Raw genomic sequence first — 19455 nt, forward strand, 5'->3', positions numbered from 1 at the left:
TTAGAATTTCTAAGTACAATGCTTGGAGAAATTACTTTATTAATACAGAAATAATCCCTGGAAAGCCAAGAAGATATCTGGATGAAATCTCAAGCATAATTAATTAATTAATAAAATAATATAGATAATTGAATAAACAAATAAATATATATAAAAAATAAAATTAATTTTCTCTTGGATTTCTTTTTCAGAAACATCACCTAAATTCCTCGATTGACTCTATCCTGGAGTTTTCAAAGAAATCATTAATGATATTTTCAATTTTTCGATGAATTATATTCGAGATTTTCCCACTTAGAATTCTGCTAGAGATTTCATCCAGATATGCTTCTCTGGGTTTATTTCTTTTGAATTTCATTCACATAATCTTTTCGGAATTCAAGGATTTCTCCCGGATCATTTCTATTGGAGTCAATGGAAACTCACCATGCCTATGAAGAGTGAAAAGACCTGATACTTCTGAAGCGGTAAGTGCGCGGGTATTCCGAGGATTTTTCTTGGAAATCCTTTCCCCTTTCTAGAAAGATCTTCCCATGAAATCCTTCAAGGATTATTCCTTCCTTCGGAGCTTCGTCCTGGAATTCCTTCGGGGATTCCTCTTGAAGTTCTTTAGGGGATTGCTCCTTGATCTCCTAACAGGACAGGCCAGGACAGGACAGGACAGGATTTCCAGGAGAGTTTTTGGGAGGCATCCTCTAAAAAAAATCAGGAGGAATCGCCGAACGAATTCCAGGAGGAATTCCAGAAGTAGCCCCCTAAGAAATTTCAGGACGATTCCCCGAAAGAATTCCAGGAGGAATTCACAAACGAACTCTAAGAAAAAATCCCGAAGAAATTTCAATCATCGAAGGAATTCCGAAGTAGAATCTCTGAGCGAACTCCAGAATGAATCTCCGAAGGAATTCAAGATGTAGTCGCTGTTGAAATTCCAGGAAGAATCCCCGAAGGAGTTGGAGGAGTATTCAGGGAAAACCTGATGGAATCCTCGAAGCAGTTCTAAAAGCTATCCTCGAAGGATCTCCAGGAAGAAACTCCGGAAACAACCCTCGTAGAAATGCAGGAAGAATCTTGAAAAATTCTACCAGGAATCACCAAAGGAATTCCAAAAAAAATTTTTAAGGAATACGATGAGGAATCCCCAAAAGATTTCTAGAAGGAATCATAAAAAGACCTTGGGGGTGGGGACCTTGCGGGGTTGGAGAGTTCAGGAGGAATCTTCGAAAGAATTCCAGATGCAATCCCCAAAGTTATTCCATGATGAATTCTCAATGGAAGCCCAGGGAGAATCTCTGAAGTAATTCCAGGAGAAATCTTCGAAGAAATTACAGGAATAGAATTTCTTTGGAGATTGCTTTTGGAATTCCTTCGGGAATTCCTCATGCAAATCCTTTCCCTTTTCTGGAAAGATTCCTTCTGGAAACCTTTCGAGGATTCCTCTTGGAATTCCTTCAAGGATTCCTTCGGGGATTCCTCCTGGAATTCCTTGGGGGGTTCATCCTGGATTCCCTACGGAGATTCTTTCTGGAATATCTTCGAAAATTTTGCCTGAAACTCTTTCAAGGATTCCTCCTGCACTTCCATTGAGAATTCCTCATGGAATTCCTTTGGAGATTGCTTCTGAAATTCCTTTGAGGATTCCTCCTGGAGCTCTTGCGAGAATTACCACTGTATGTCCTTTTATGATTCCTCCTAGAAATCTTTAGGGGATTCCTCATCAAATTTTCTTTGGAATTCCTTTGGTGATTTCTGATGGAGTTCTTTGAGATTCTTCCAGTATTTCTTCGAGTGTTCATCCCGGAATTTGCTCCTTTGTAGATGGTTTCTGGAACTCCTTCGAGGATTCCTCCAAGAATTTCTTCGGGGATTTCTCCTGGAACTCCATCAAGGAATACTCCTGAAACTCCATGGGGAATTCTTTCGGAGATCCCTCTTGGAATTCCAACAGCGACTACTTCTGGAATTCCTTCTGGTATTCGTCTTGGAATTCCAGGAAATCCTTCTGAAAATCATTCGGGAATTTCTCCTGGAATTTCTTCGGGGACTACAACTAATAGTCCTTTTGGGATTTCTCCTGGAATTCGGGGAATCTTACTGGAATTTCTGTGGATATTCCTCCAAGAATTCGTTCAAGAATTCCTTCTGGACATCCTTCTGGGATTTTTCCTGGAATTCCTTCTTGGATTCCTCCTGGAATTACTCCGGGAATTCCTCCTGGAATTCATTCGGAGATTTCTTCTGAAATTCCTTTGGGGATTCCTGCTGAAGTTCTTAGAGATTCTTCCTGTAGATTCTGTGAGGGTTATTCCAGGAATTCCTTCGGGATTGTTCCTGGAGTTACGTCGGGAATTGCACCTGGAATTTGCTAAGGGATTCTTTCTTGGAATTCTTTGGGCAATTCCTCCAGAAATTCTTTCGGGGAGACGTCCTGAAATTTCTTCGGAGATTGTTTCTGGAAATCCTCCTGGAAATCTTCAGGGATTCCTCTTGTAATTTTTTTGGGGATGCCTCCTGAAAATTCTTCAGGGACTCTTCCTGGAAATCTTTGAAGGATTTCTCATGGAATTCGTTCGAGGATTTCTTTTGAAAATTCTTCGGGATTTTTTTTTGAAAATCCTTCGGAGATTCCTCCTAGAATTTCCTCCTGGGATGCCTTCAGGGAATCTCTAAATTCCTGGAATTTCCTGGAATTCTTTTTGGGATTCCTTCTGAAATTTATTCGAGGACTCCTTCTGTACTTCCTTCGGGGATTCCTTCAGAATTTTCTTCAGGGATTCCTCCTGAAATTCCATAAAGGAATACTCCTGAAAGTCCTTCGGGAATTCTTCCTGGAGTTCTTACGGGAATTTCTCCTCAAATTCGTTCAGAGGATTGTTGCTGGAATTCTTTCGGGGATTCCAACATACATTTCTTCGGGGATTCCTGCTGATGAAAGATGTCCCCAGGATCCCCGTTCTGGGACTTTTCTTGAAAATCCTTCGGAGATTCCTACTGGGATTTCTGCAGGGATTCCTACGGGAATTCGTTCGAGGATTTCTCCCGGACCTTCTTCAGGAAATCCTTCTGGAATTCCAGGAAGAATCCCAGAAGGAAATCCAGAAAGAATCTTCGAAGGGCTTCCAGGAGTAGTCCTCGATAGAATTCCAGGAGGAGTCCCCGATCGAATCCCAGAAGGATTTTCTGAAGAAGGTTCAGGAGAAATACTCGAAAGAATTCCAGGAGGAATCCTTGCAGAAATTCCAGTAGAAATCCCCGAATGATTTTCAAGAAAAGTCCCCGAACGGGGATCCAGGAGGAATCTTTCATCAGGGAATCCTCGAAGAAGTTCATGTAGGAATCCCCGAAAGAACTCCAGGAACAATCCCCCAAACGAATTAGAGGAGAAATTCTCGAAAGTTATCTCCAAAGGATGTCCAGGAGGAGTCCTCAAATAAATTTCAGTAGGAATCCCAAACGGAATTTCAGGAAATTCCAGGATTTCAGGGATTCCCTGAAGCCACTCCAGGAGGAAATTTCGGGAGAAATTCCCGAACGATTTTCAAGAAAATTCACCAAAGGATTTTCAATAGAAATCCCCGAAGAATTTTCAAAAGAAATCCCCGAACGAACTCCATGAGGAATCCTTGAAAGATTTCCAGGAGAAATCTCCGAAGAATTTTCAGGAAGTGTCCCTGAATGTATTACAAGAAGAACCCCCGAAAATTTCCGAGAGAATTTTCAGAAGTAGTCCCCGAAGAAATTTCAGGAAGAATCCCCAAAAGAATTCTAAGAAAGAATCCCTAATCGAATTCCAGGTGCAATCCCCGACGGAACTCTAGTAGCCATCCCGAAGGAATTCCAGGGAGAACCCTCGAAGGAACTACAGGAAGAATCTCAAAGAATTTCAGAAGGAATCCTCGAACGAATTCTAGGAGGAATATGTGCAGGAATTCCAGGAGGTATTTCCGAAGTTATTTCAGGAGAAATCCCAGAAGTATTTCCAGGAGGAATCCCAGAGGGATATCTAGAAGGATCCTTGAACGAATTCTAGGAGGAATATCCACAAGAATTTCAGGAGGAATCCCAAAAGGACTATTAGTTGTAGTCTCCGAAGAAATTCCAGGAGTGATTCCTGAATGATTTCTAGAAGGATTTCCTGGAATTCCAAGATGAATCCCCGAAGAAATTCCAGAAGTAGTCGCTGTTAGAATTCCAGGAGGAATCCCCGAAAGAATTCCCCATGGAGTATCAGGAGTATTCCTTGAGGTAATTCCAGGAGGAATCCCCAAAGAAATTCTTGGGGGAATTCTCGAAGGAGTTCAAGAAGCTAGGTCCGAAGGGGAAAATTCCGGGATGAACCCTCGAAGAAATACAAGAAGAATCTCAAAGAATTCCAGCAGAAATCACTCTAAATCTTTTGGGAATTCCTCATCAAATTCCTTAGAAAATTTTCTTTGGAATTCTCTTGGTGATTCCTGCTGGAGATCTTTGAGATTCTTCCCGTAGTTCCTTCGAGAGTTCTTCCTGGAATTCATTCTGGAATTCTTCAGGGTAATGGTCCTTTAATCCCTTAGGGAATTACTTCTGGAATTCCTTCCGGAATTCGTTCGGAGATTGCTCTTGGAATTCATTCGGGGATGCCCCCTTAAAATTCTTCGGGGATTATTTAAGGATATATCTGGAAATTCCCCTAGAAATTTTTCAGAGATTCCTACTGGAATTCCTTTGGGGATTTCTTCTGAATTTCCATCGAGGACTATATCTAGAAGTCCTTCAGGAATTTCTTCTTGAATTAGTTCGGGGATTTCTACTGGAATTCCTGCGGGGATATATCCTTGAATACCTTCGGGACTACTCCCAGAAATCATTCGGAGATTTCTCCTGAAATTCAATAGGAGTTGACTCCAGAAAATTCTTAGCGCATTCTTCCTTGAAATCTTTCTGCAAAGATTCCCCCTGGATCCCCACTCGGGGATTTCTCTCCTTCGGAAATTCCTTGGAGGATTTCTCTAGAACTTTTTTTTAGGAAATCCTCCTGTAATTCGTTCGGAAATTTCTTCGCAAATTCCTCCAAGAATTCGTTCGGGGATTCCTACTGGAATTTCGATGGAAATTCAGGATGAATAAATAATGAAGTTCCAGGAGCAATCCCCTAAGGAACTTCAGGAGGAATCCCCGAAGGAATTCCAGGATGAATTACCGAAGAAATTCCAGGAGGAATCCTTGAAAGATTTCCAGGGGAGATTATTTTAGAAAGGGGGAAGGAAGAAGAATCCTCGAAATACCCGCGAACTTACCGCTTCAGCACTCCTCAGCAGTAAGTTTCACTTGACTCCAATAAAAATGATCCGAGAGAACTCCTTGAGGAAGCCAAGTGTTTCTTGAAGGATCTTCGGGATTGAATCTGTTGAAAAAAATCCATAAGAAACCTCTTGTACAACTCCGGAATAAGGACTGTTCATTTTATAAAGAGGATAACTTTGCAAGGCTATAAATAGAAAACGCGTAGTTCAAATTTGAGCAGCCTTGGTTAGTTGTTCAGTACATTATATTTGCAGATAATAACCATAAATAAATTGGTTTAAAATTATTGAACTTCATAAAAATGTGGCAAAGTGTTTCGAGAGATCAATTTTTCAATTCCCAAAAACTAAAGATAAACACAAAATTTCTGTAAAACATCGGTGTATCGTTTTAAATTGCAAAAAAGTGTTTGCCATGCTGCAGCAGTTTGAATGATACATATTCTGGCAAAATATAAACCTAATCGGAATAATGGTTGTTGAGATATTAAAGTTACAAATTGGACTCGATTTTCTGAATAAAATTTATTTGTTCAACAAAAATGTATAAAAATATTAAATTTTTAATGTTTTCAATGGATCTAGTCGAAAGTACTAATAATGTAATTTCAAATGCAGAAAACCGCTTCTTGATAGCATTGTTGGCTTGGTTACTGTGCTTCATGGCAGTTACCGGAAATAAAACCGCTTCGTTCTATGAAGGTTTTCTAAATAACGATGTACTCTATTACAAATACAACGTAACAATGATGTCGAAAATAAAAATTAACATGTAGTTATTTTCAAATAAGGTATATAATCACATAGGGTCAGACCTTGCTGAAAATAAATAATAATAAGCTTCTCTAGAATCAAAAACTTGCATTTATGGAGCAAAAAGTATGCTATTTTTCATTATGGCCATCATTAAGTATTAAATTCATGATGAAGAATGTACTTTAAAGCATATTTTTCTTCGGTATCATTTAGAATGCAATTCTCTTCTATACTGGACAAATTTTGAACTGATTCCGTAGTGTTATTGCATCACTGGACTTAAATAAGTATTTTTTATCAATTTCATTGATAACAAGGCAACTCACTATATCAAGCTGTATAATGCTTGGTGCATTATTACTGATCAAGTATTACACTCTACCTTTAGAAGAATAGTATTAGATCCCAACACATTGAAAAGTTCATGAAAATTTTAAAGTTATGTATGTGGAAAGTTGTGTAGAATTTTGAGAAATGGGGTTTTATTGAGTTTTAACGAAAACCGCTTCAGTTCCATAACTAAGGACAATTTGTATAATGTTATATTTTTCCTACAATGTAGAATAGCTATGGAAATTTATGCAAAAAAACGATAATGATTTTATTGAAAAATAAAAAAGATATCACACAAATAAGGTGTCCTCTTTATAAAATGAACAGTCCTTACATGTTTAGAAGAATTCTGCAGGGAATCCGTAAAATAATTTCAAGAGAAGTCTCTGGAAGAATTACGGAGGTTATATAAGAAAATCTCGGAAAAACACCGGAAAGAATCTCTGGAAAAATTCCAAGAGAAATCTAATGGAAGAAAAATAATTAAAAATACTTAGAGAACTCCTTTTTAGGATTTCGGGAACAATACCTAGAAAGATTCAGAAAGAATTAATCGGAATAATTCCGACAGGAATGTCATGAGTAATTTCGCGAGAAATCACTGAAAATTTACGGAAGGAATATTTTGCAAGAAATCCATGGGAGACATCATGATAAATAACAGGAAGAATTCCAAAAAGAAACCCTGGAAATTTTCTGAGGTAAAATTTCTGATAAAGTTGCAGGAGATTTCACTAATTAATTTTGGAGAATTCCGAAAAGATTATGTGAAAGAAATTCCAAAGGAATTCCTGGAAAATTTCCATGAAAATCGGTAAAAGATTTTTATATTTTTAATTATCTATTTATTTTTTGATTCATTTGTTGATTTATTTATTCATTAACTTATTAATTTGTTTATTTTTTTTATTTATCAATTTATTTATTTATTGATTTTTCATTTATTTATTATGTATTTATTCATTTATTTATTTATTTTTTCATTTGTTTATTAACTTTTTATTTATCTATTTATATATTGGTATATTTCTATATACATGCATTATACATTTATTTTGATATTCACAATTATTTGTTTATTCATTTATTTATTCATATTTATTCATTTTTTCATTATTTTATTAATTATACTTTTAACATTTTTTTAAATTTATTTATTTCTTCATTTATTTGCTTATTTCTTCACCTAAAATTTAATTCATTTATTTATTATTATTTTATTGTTATTATTAATTTATTATTTTGTTCATTTTTTTCATTTATTAATTCACTAACTCATTTATTTGTTCATTTATTTATTTATTTATTTATTTATTTGTTCACTTATTCAATTCTTTATTTGTTTGTTTGTTCATTTGTTTATATGTTCATTTGTTTATATGTTCATTTGTTTATTTGTTAATTTGTTTATTTGTTTATTTGTTTATTTGTTAATTTGTTAATTTGTTAATTTGTTAATTTGTTAATTTGTTAATTTGTTAATTTGTTAATTTGTTAATTTGTTAATTTGTTAATTTGTTAATTTGTTAATTTGTTAATTTGTTTATTTGTTTATTTGTTTATTTGTTTATTTGTTTATTTGTTTATTTGTTTATTTGTTTATTTGTTTATTTGTTTATTTGTTTATTTGTTTATTTGTTTATTTGTTTATTTGTTTATTTGTTTATTTGTTTATTTGTTTATTTGTTTATTTGTTTATTTGTTTATTTGTTTATTTGTTTATTTGTTTATTTGTTTATTTGTTTATTTGTTTATTTGTTTATTTGTTTATTTGTTTATTTGTTTATTTGTTTATTTGTTTATTTGTTTATTTGTTTATTTGTTTATTTGTTTATTTGTTTATTTGTTTATTTGTTTATTTGTTTATTTGTTTATTTGTTTATTTGTTTATTTGTTTATTTGTTTATTTGTTTATTTGTTTATTTGTTTATTTGTTTATTTGTTTATTTGTTTATTTGTTTATTTGTTTATTTGTTTATTTGTTTATTTGTTTATTTGTTTATTTGTTTATTTGTTTATTTGTTTATTTGTTTATTTGTTTATTTGTTTATTTGTTTATTTGTTTATTTGTTTATTTGTTTATTTGTTTATTTGTTTATTTGTTTATTTGTTTATTTGTTTATTTGTTTATTTGTTTATTTGTTTATTTGTTTATTTGTTTATTTGTTTATTTGTTTATTTGTTTATTTGTTTATTTGTTTATTTGTTTATTTGTTTATTTGTTTATTTGTTTATTTGTTTATTTGTTTATTTGTTTATTTGTTTATTTGTTTATTTGTTTATTTGTTTATTTGTTTATTTGTTTATTTGTTTATTTGTTTATTTGTTTATTTGTTTATTTGTTTATTTGTTTATTTGTTTATTTGTTTATTTGTTTATTTGTTTATTTGTTTATTTGTTTATTTGTTTATTTGTTTATTTGTATATTTGTTTATTTGTTTATTTGTTTGTTTATTTGTTTATTGATTTAAAAAGTACAATCAGTTCAACTTGTTTTTGTTGTTCAAATATCGGCGTGATTACAATACTCCCCATTTTCGCATTTCAAGCACCTCACTACTACCAAGAAAATTTGAATCCGCTCATAGCGCACGCTGTTCCCAACGGAAAAGCCTCCAGTTTCGCCTTAATGGCTTGCAGTCAACAAGCCCAAAATCGCATATTTTGCCCTATAAATTGAGGTATGTATAGCACAAAACTGTGACGTGCTGGAGCAAATCTGAGCCCGGATTCGGATTCAGCGGCCCAAAATCTGTCAGAGACACATAAGTTTGCTCTTGAGACAAAAAACTGTTGCGCTGTGTAATTATTTCTGGAATTCCATTCACGTGAACACTAAACATCTTGTTAATATGTAACTTTTGTGTAGTTGAGAACGCCGGAGTCGATTATGATGAAAAAATTATAATCAAACTTGAACTTTATAAACTCCACAATTACTACACTACTCCACACAATACATTGTTTTATGAATGTGAGAAAAGAGCTTTAGTGGTGGACAAAATACAAACAACTAGAAAAACCAAGATATATTCGAAATTATTGATAGGTACATAATGATTATGGTTATTTACGCACAGTAAAAGCGAATAGTGGCAACCTTGGGCATGGATTAATGTCGACCTTTTGGGGCAAATATATGTCCCTGTAAAATAAGGCCTTAAAGTAGTTTTTTTTTGTGTTCTTTTGGTTATAGTGTATACAATCACTGGGATTCTTTTGTCCAGGGAACCATTCTCATGATTTTCCTGGAAATTTTTTGAAAGTTTTACCAATAACAGCAGTTGTTTTTTAAAACAATGTAACATTCCCAGCTCAGCAAATTCCAGCGCAATTGCAACGCTTACATTTTTGCCCATTTCCTCGTATGGAAATTCCCCATTGTGCAGCTGCACACATATCCGGCTCGCGCGTTGTAATAAGCGCTGCGCACTGCTTCACTGTAGGTACCTATGTGACACATCGCTCGAAGATCGACAACGGGTAGGCTAGGCAGGCAGACAGTTGCTCGGCCGGTCACTGCCCGGCATCCGCTCGCTCAGTATGGCAGTGATCGTTCAGCGAACTGCATCGTAAAAAGAACACAACACGACAGTGCAGCAGTGCAACCGTAATAAACGCAACGCACCGCGCGATCTTTTGTCTTCCGCCTTTTATTTATCCCAGTGTCCAGTGTCCCGTGTGTGTGATAACAAAGCAGGCCAAGCCCACGAAAGACAGAATGCCGTCGTCGCCGTCGAAGAGATCGCGTTGCGCGGTGGTCATGGCAACGACGGTGGTAGTGCTGTTCGCGACCACGCTGATCGATCGAGGCAAGTTTCGACAAAGGTTACTTCTTTTATAGATCGCAGATCAGGTTTTCTGATAAGTGCTGGTGTTATTTCTTCTGTTATCGTTTCGTAGGTGGAGCACTTCAATGCCATTTCTGCGTTGGAATTGATGAGTGTAACGTGACCGCGATGGGAGTGGAGCCCGTGAATTGTACCGATGAGATCGTTCGGTTGACCAATGAATCGCTGGCGTCGTTCTTGCCAACGCTGGAATATTCACCGAAGATCGAAGAGGACGCGTATCAGTGTGTCCACGTGCGAGCTACGTCGTTATCCGATACGACATTCCTGTTTATACGCGGTTGCACCTATTCCATGAATTCGACCGATTTCTGCGACCTCCGGTACGCCAGCTTTCGTGGAACTCGGGAATGTGTGGCCTGCGATGATGAAGATCTGTGCAACGACGTGGACATTAGTGACGCAAGGAAGCGGCCAGCGCCTGCTGTTGTCGGCTGGTTGGTCACGATCAGTGCCCCCCTCATCACCGTTAATCATTACCTGCGCCGGTGAATAGTAATAAAAATTAAAATTTGTTGCCCTTCCATGCATTGACGTAGATGCTGCACCGTCAATGGTGCGCTTGGGGGGCCAGCGCTCACAGCATGTGGAAAATTTCATCTCCACGCCGTTGGATGTGGTGAGCGCGCCGGGAGGATTTGCGTTGGCACGAGAATCCATAATCTGTAATTAGTGCTAAACGGTCTATGGTCAAAGGTGAGCTGTGCCTAGGCTGCCTGGCCGATTGAGGTGTGATCGTTGTGTAACAAAGCAAATTGCGTTCTACAACTGCCTAGAAGAAGATTGTCGAGTGTTGTTTGGATTCCGTCTACGAGTGAAGATCGAATTGAATGCCTCTTGGGGGTGTTTAGGATACGGTTCTATTGCGAATAAACAAAATGGTTCGATGATGGTCTGAGAGGCGTGATTTCTTGAGATGACAGATGATATAATCGTAACGTGATTAGGGTTAGAAGTGTAGTGTAATGTGTCTGAGCGATAAAAAAGATTACGGAATTTTATTAAAATACCTAGATCAGAAGGATGAAAAACGATAATAAAGAAAAATGTCATACGGAATGAATATAGTGAATGAATTTAGAGAAGAATACTGGCAGTGAACAAATCTCGCTCAACTGTAGAAAAGAATCATCGTGATATTGAGAGATTCCTTTGACTATTATTATCATTAAATTGACACAAATGACTGATTAGTAAGGCACACCGGAGCAAGAAGAAACGCGAGGTTTTGAAAAAACTTTCAATATAATATGGCATTCATTCTTCATCAAAAGATCATTGGATCTAAAAACAATCTTTAACATCTTGGGATACATGCAGAAACCGAGATTGCTGATATACGTGTGACTAGCAGGAGGAGAAGCTCAAGTTAAGCAAGAAATCACTGATATGTGATTAAGTTGTTGGCCATTGTGGTCCACGAACCAGATTTACGAGAAAAGATGCTTTCAACGCCTTCAAATGAGTTTTTAGGCAGTTTCTACAAAGTTGTCCCTAATAATAAGGCCCTCTTTAAAATGTGCATAAAAATTAGGGTGGTCCATATTTTCGAAGAAATTTGTAACCAAACTTTTTTATTTGCAAGAATAACTGTATACAATCTTCGGGAAAGTTGTAGATCTATCAACTTTGAGCAACTTTGCTGAAGACACGTTTTATGTAGCTTTAAAATTGGCCGATCTAGAGGCCTTTTTCTGAATAAGCTTAGGGTGGTTCAAGAAAAACCGGTTTTCTGGCGTTAACTTTTTCATTTTCGATTTTTCATCAAAGTTGCCCACACTTGTAGAGCATTTGAAGACGCGTCATTTCGTGCGCTGAGATGGTCGTTATCTCTTTTGGTTCAAAAGTTACGGGCGTTTTTCTTAAAAAATCATAGTTTTTTAAAAAGGGTTTATGATGGGTTGGGGCAAACATAAAAAATATCTTTTGCCCGCATTCAAAAGAAGAAATGCTGTTACAAAACATCAAAAAATTAAAGGTGTGTTATTTTTGTAACTCAAGTGAAAAATACTTGAAAAGTGCCTATTTTTTCTAGAAAATCATCAATATCTTTTGAACGGAATGACGTAGTAACATTCTCAGTGCACGAACTCTCTCAGTCGAAATCTCTTAAGTACCGTAAAACGGGGTAACTTTGATAGTGCGACAGGCATTGTATTCCTTCAACCAGTTAAGAAAAAGGCCAACGTAAATCAAAACCATACATATGGAAGTCCATCTTAGACCTATTTTCATTAAAACCATGTTTGTATTAAACATTTTGAGCAAAAACAAAAAATTGTTGATATTTTTGTCATTTATCAACCCCATCAAACAATCTGCAGTACGACTTCGTTTCAACGATTTTTCGATGAATGGCCTCTTATTTTCGGTAGGTCCATCATAGTAGACCAAATCTGACCTTAAATCTCTTAATGAAGTGTGTTTTTACAAACTTTTATGTAAATTGGGACATAGATTTCCATACACCAGTAAACGCCTAAGAGTATGCAATGTCCTTGTAATTTCATGTTGTAGTTTAATCTGTGGTGTCAAATTTTAATACTAGGTACAAAACATTAAAAAACAACCCAAAAAAGAGAACTCACCATGAATAGCATGTAATCATATGTTGATGTACCGTTATAACTAGGGTGACAATGGGTATCATCGGCAGGTTTGTTCTCTTCGTCATGGGGGGTTTTTGTCAGCCAAATTGCCTGAAACTTGGCCATATAATTCAGCTTAGTTGGGAAGGATTTGAGACCAACTCTGAGCTCAATAGGTTTTAAAAAACCCCCTAAGACGAAGAGAACAAAACGGCCGAGAATTGGTAATTTCCCCTATATTATTTTACAAAAAATATGATTTTTGAAAGCTAAACTTGCTGTGGTTTTCACTCAGTACCCCACAAACTCATTTTTATATGTAGAGTTTTGTGAAAAATCTATGTTTTGATATAACAATTCAATCTGATATATTCTACAAGGCTTCTCTCATCATGTTCATAGTCCAAATATTTCAATCTGTGGTTATTTTTTAAGATTTGATTTGTTTTCGGGGCACTATCAAAGTTACCGTAAACCGGGGTCAAATTGATCAGCGGGGTGAAATTGATCATTTGGGTACTATCTTGTAATAGCATACTAGGAACTTCTAAGCGTCACAATGATCTCAAACATCTTACCTCACCTAGTTCATAGATGTCTAGAGATGAGTTTAGACTTTTAGTTGTTTAGAAAAAGCTAGTTTTGCCTTATTTTTTTTAGGAATTTGCAACGTATTTCTAACTTAGCTGAAATCATTGCTTTTAAACAATCGATTGCCACTAGGACTTCCCGTATTTATTTTGTTAAACATTTTTGTGGAGCCTTGGTTGGAAAGTTATGAAGCTGAATAAGTTAAAAAAAGTTCTTTTTTTAACGAAAAAGTCTCCTCCTCTTTCCTCTTCTTGGCGTAACGTCCTCACTGGGACAAAGCCTGCTTCTCAGCTTAGTGTTCTATGAGCACTTCCACAGTTATTAACTGAGAGCTTCCTCTGCCAATGACCATTTTGCATGTGTATATCGTGTGGCAAGGCACGAAAAAGTCATTTATTTTAATAGGAAACACTTATTTCAAAGGAAATTGCCTACTATTAGGCGTTGAGGGGAAGTTTCAAAATTCAATTATGCATTTAAAGTGTCAAATTCAATAGTTGTAGAAATTTTTATGCGTTTTTCGGGCTTAGAAGAGCAAAATTTGAATTGCCACTTATGTTATCCACAAAAGTTGTTTTAAAGTGATTAATTTGACCCCGGATTACGGTACCCCAAAATTGAAATTTGATTCTCGCTCATATGAAAAATTAAAAGTCACCAAAAATATTTTAAATTTTCGAATCTTTCAATTGCATTCGATAACTGATACCCCAGTACTTGTTCTGAAAATATGAAAGTAGGGAAAATTCTGTTACATTAAAAATATTAAGGAAATTTGCTGAAAAACCATCAAAGTTATCCCGTTTTACGGTACTTAAAATAAGTGAGTAACATATGTAAAACAAACTAAACCCAACTTAAACAAATCATTGTTGATAAAAGTACCATAAAACTGTTATAAGTTATTCCTCTCAAGACTGAAAGCCACAACCTTCAAATTTCAACATTCACAGTAGAATTCTTCAATAAGTAAACAATCAACGATATCACATCATCTTTTAGAGATAGATAAGCCACAGCCAAACAGACGTAAAACCTAGAACAATTTTCGTGAAAACTTCTCGCCCACTTCACACTACTATTACCCGGTGGAAATGTTTCACGAAACACTGCGTTGTGCAATATCGTCAACAGAAGGCGCTAGTGTGAAGCTTCAAACGCAAAGGAAAACGATGCGCGCGCCTCTGGTTGTGAAAGCCACAACTATGAAGATTTAAAATGATCGTTAAAAGCGTGGTCGGTGGAAATTTCGCAATTGTTACGTCTGTTTGTCTGTGGATAAGCTAAGCAAATAAACATCCAAAAGTTGTATTTTGTTGTCGGAACGTTACTGTACCAATGTGTAATCGTGACCTCGATAGTAACGTAAGAATAATAATAAGCACAAATAATACCAGGAAATAGCATACCAGGTACCAGGTACATACACTACCCGTCATAAGTACGGACTCACAAAAAGTATTGCAACAATATTGCATCACCCTGACTCACGTCGATATCTCTTAAACCAGAACACCTACAAAAATGCCGCCTTCAGAAAAGTTGTTGCTTTTGATCTTCTGAATAACTTTCCTGAAGACAGCATCTTTGTAAGTTCTCTGGTTTTGGAGATATCGAGGTGAGTCAGGGTGATGCAATATTGTTGCAATACTTTTTGTGAGTCCGTACTTATGACGGGTAGTGTATGTATGTAAGCATATAATTGGTAGTAATAAAAGGTAAAATAAGAAAGATAACAAAAACCGAGAATAACGAAGACGTAGTATAAAGGATCATTTTTATACAAAATCAAGAATAAAGTTGAAAGAACAACATATAGCAATAACAATGATAAAGTTTTTATAGTAATAACTGCGGCTGCAAGCTCACATAATGTCGTTTTCATCGGACAGTTAAATAGACCAAACTGAGTTTTGCAGTTCCACCGGTTCATTCTATTCGTTCTATTTGCTTACAGTTTCGATGTAAACAATATAAAACTGTTATACGTAGCATTTGAAACGGGAATTGATCCGTTTCCATTTTTTAACGTTTGTCGCGTTTGTTCTCTTTATTGTTTGCGGAATTATTTTAGTGATGCCTAGCAGCAGTTGCTCAACGAATTTTCTTAAAGTGTTTCATGCGATATACTTCCACCTCATCCAGAAATTCATCAAGAAATTCTATTGGACATTCCCACAGGAGTTCCTGTGCGTGGCCTCACAATTGGATCTCCAACGTGGAGCTCCATCGTCGATGTCATCAAAAGCCGATAGCGACAGAAATTCGGGAGCGGAAGTGGAGGTGGGTCGGCTACACTCTACGCAGGGGTGGAAACGAAATCTGCAAGCAAGCGTTAGATTGGAATCCAGCAGGACATCGCAGCAGAGGTAGGCCCAGAGCCTCATGGCGGTGCAGCCTCAACAACGAAATAAAGCAAGTCGACAGAAGTTTGACCTGGCCATAGGTCAAGGCGATGGCGGGAAATCGTCCAAGATGGAGATGTTTCAATTCGGTCCTCTGCACCACTGTGGGTGCTCAGGACTAAATATAAGTAAGTATGAACCTTCGTCTTTTGAAACTAAATTGGAAATCAGCCCAGAGTATTGCCCTGGAGGGATTCCTTAAGGAATTCTTTAAAAAACTATGGAGGATTTCCTGAAGCAATTACTGAAGGAATCTCTTGAAGAAATCCTGGAGGAGCTTCTGGACAAATTTCTGGAAGATTTCCTTGGGGAGTTTGATGAGGAGACTCTGGAGGAATTTCTGGAGAAATCACTAGAGGAATTCTTGGAGGAATTTTGTGGAGGAATTTCTGGAGAAATTTCTGGATGAATTCTTGGAGCAATCCCTGAATGAATTCCTAAAGGATTTTCTGGAGGAATTTCAGGAGAAATCGCTGAAGCAATTCTTGGAGGAGTCCTAAGGGAACTCTTGGAGGAACTTCTGGGGAAATGCCTGTAGGAATATCTAGAGGAATGTTTGGATGAAATTCCGGAGTAATCCATGACGGAATTCCTGGATGAATCTCTGGAGGAATCCTTGGAAGAGTTTAGGATAAATTTCGGTAAGAATTCTTGGGGAAATTTTTCGAGGAATCCCTGGTGAATTTCTAGCAGAACTTACTGGAGAAATTCCTGGAGAAACTGATGTTAGAATTTCTGGAGGAATTCCTGAAAGAATCAGTTCGCTTCAGTTAATCAGTTCCTGGAGGGATTTCTGATGGAATTCCTGAAGGAATTCCTGGGATAATTCTTCAAATTCTTGGAGAAATTCTTGGGGACACGGTGTGCCAAAAACCGTTGTTCAGTCTTCACTGACTTGACGGGTTTTTATTGGGGATTTTTTCTCAGTGCACCCGATTGCTGCGATCGTAATTTGTCATCCCTAGCAGCACAACAGGGTGTAACGTTCTAGGGTGTAACGGTAGGGAGGTAGCAATGCTACCAACATTAGAGAAGAAAAGCGATGGTGATTTCCCGCGCTAGGCGGAAGCGAAGAGATTTTTTTTTGTTTCAATGATTCATTGTACTGTGCTAGGTCGCGGCGTGCAGACGCGAAAGTTTTTTGTTAAGTTGAATTTTCGTTAATAAAAGCAGTGTAAAAAGTGCCGAAAGTGTTTTCCTTTCCACAGGAAGAAATGAAAAAGTGTTTCCAGTGAAAGCTGTCCGCCGATTAAGTGTCCACCTCGATTTCGTGTCGGCGTCCGCCGGATGAGCGACAACCGTTATTAACAAATAAAAATGTCCACCCAAACGGCACCCGGCATTCGAAAGATATACTATTCTAGTATCTCCTCTGAAAATTTGAAAATCTTTCATCGAGGGAAACTAAAGTTTTTGTGATTAGAAGATTTTGAGCCATTTCTATATAATTGTCTTATATGAGTAAATATGCGGTGTGCCTGGAACCACTATTAACAAATAAAAATATACATCATATTGCCACCCGTTATTCGAAAGATGATTCATTTTAGCATTACCTCAGAAAATTTGAATATGTTTCATCGAGGGAAACGAGAGTTTTTACTGTTTGAAGGTTTTCCTCTATTTTCATAGAATTAGCTCTTATATGGCAATATTGTCATAGGATGTTTCAATGGCTCTTAAAAATCATAAACAAATATTAATGAGTTTCACAAACATCATTCCAAAGATACAACATTCAAACAACTTCTCTGGAAATTTGACAACATTTCATCGAAACGATCGCATGGTTTGAAAATATAAGATATGATTAAGTGTATTGGAAATGTAGTAAAACTTCATTGAATATTATTTCAATTTCGCATGTTAATCATTCTTCGCAATGAATACATATTTTGTAACTCATATAAAACTTTGATTATATATCACATTTTTTTTGCGATACTGTTAAAAAACTCAGTAGGTGTCTTTGAGGTGTTTATAGACAAAGCAATAGTATGCATATCTCCAATGAAATTGAAAGCAAGCTTAAAATTGTTGTTACTGATAATCATTCAAATGAAATATTTCTGAATTCACGGCAAACACGTTAGTAACATGACGGCTAGTAAAACGATTAGCAATTAGGTATACTTCAAAAGCTTCAATATCTTAAACATTATACCAATGATTTACAAAGCTTCCTACGAATACCAAAAACTTGGGCAGTTAATTCACTTTAACTCTCGTTTCACCATGAAACGTTTTCAAATTAATCGACAAGATACCTTGTTTAAAAACAAAAAAAAAACGATGCCAAACTCTTGAAAAGTTTATGTTATCAACGCCGTGAGCGTGCCACATTTTTATTTGTATTCGAGTAACAGGTAGAACTGTGGAATATTAATTAGATTCTCACATCATGGTAATTGACATTCCACTCATTGAAATGTTGTCAAATTTTCAGAGAAGTTGCTTGAATATTGTACTTTTGAAATTTATGAAACTCATTACACCGTTCAACACTAGTTCGCGTAATGGGATGAAAAAAAAAATAATAGGGGTTTGGGACCCTAGAAACCCTAATGCATATATCAATTGAAAACCCCAAGTTCTCAATTCAAACTTCGGTCTTGAACTGTGAAGTCACGTTCCAATATTTTTCAAAATTCTTTCACTATGACACTTCTAGGGTTCTAAAACCCTGTTCTCTTTTTCTCATCTCATAATACGATCTTTTTTTTTCAAATTTTGTTGAGCAGTGTTATTATTTGTTTATGATATTAAGAGCACCGTATGACAATATTCCCATATACAGTGTATCAAACAATTGTCCGTACAGCAATTTTTGGTCAAAATAATTTTTCATTCAAATGATCATAACTTTTTCATACATCGATCAAAAACGCTGAAATTTTGATCAATCATAAACCATATATTAAAGCTCCATTGGTAGAATTTTGAGCGAGATGTGAACGATTTTTTTAAAGGTTATAGAACTTTTAATAAAACTCATAAGATTTTTGAACCAATTTTTAAAACATTATATCTCAATATGTACTCGATGAAACTTTTTCCATTTTTTGTGATACAGCTTATACCAAAGGCTTTCATATGCAGCTTCGTTTGAGGTTTTATATTCACTACAAAAAATATGAAAAATCTGTGTATGTTCAGAGTGTCATTTGGAAATTTATCATATTTTGATCAGTAAAAGGGCCAAGTGTTTTCAACGTTTTTAAACTCTCTTAATGTAATATTTTTATACAGGACCTACTAAACTACTTACGAAGAGTAGGTCCTATGTATTTTTCGTTCAGTTAATGCACTTTTATTGGTGGAAAACGTTTGGCAGATTATATGTGCAAAATAAGGTTAATTTTTAAACACCGTAAACTACATAAGCACATTTTTCATATTTTTTGTAGTTAATATAAAACCTCAAAAGTTGCTGCATATGAAAACCTTAGGTATTAGCTGTAACACACGAAAAATTAAAAAAGTTTCATCGAGTGCATACTGAGATATAATGTTTTAAAAATGTGTTCAAAAGTCTTATAAGCTTTTCTAAGAGTTCCATAACTTTCAGAAATCTTATTCGATCTCGCTCAGAATTTTACCAATGGAGCTATAATATATTATTCATGATTGGTCAAAATGTCAGCGTTTTTGA

At 35.9% G+C, this 19455-nt stretch overlaps 2 protein-coding genes across 2 annotated transcripts in view; one reads left to right on the plus strand and one right to left on the minus strand.

The window, feature by feature from the left end:
- Window positions 1-19455, minus strand: part of LOC109421709 (uncharacterized) — a 98834-nt gene that overhangs the window by 66282 nt on the left and 13097 nt on the right. The gene's annotated exons all lie outside the window — the stretch shown is intronic.
- Window positions 9826-11114, plus strand: LOC109421807 (uncharacterized). Its single transcript, XM_019696358.3, has 2 exons — window positions 9826-10180; window positions 10272-11114. The coding sequence occupies exons 1-2, from the start codon at window positions 10090-10092 to the stop codon at window positions 10709-10711; spliced, it is 531 nt and encodes a 176-aa protein (XP_019551903.2). The 5' UTR covers window positions 9826-10089; the 3' UTR covers window positions 10712-11114.

Source organism: Aedes albopictus, chromosome 3 (genome assembly GCF_035046485.1).
Source record: "Aedes albopictus strain Foshan chromosome 3, AalbF5, whole genome shotgun sequence".
NCBI lineage: Eukaryota > Metazoa > Arthropoda > Insecta > Diptera > Culicidae > Aedes > Aedes albopictus.

Coding starts and splice junctions, on each gene's coding strand:
- LOC109421807 (XM_019696358.3), top strand. CDS start 10,090: ATGCCGTCGTCGCCGTCGAAGAGATCGCGTTGCGCGGTGGTCATGGCA. Junction 10,181..10,271: donor GACCACGCTGATCGATCGAG/GCAAGTTTCGAC, acceptor ATCGTTTCGTAG/GTGGAGCACTTCAATGCCAT.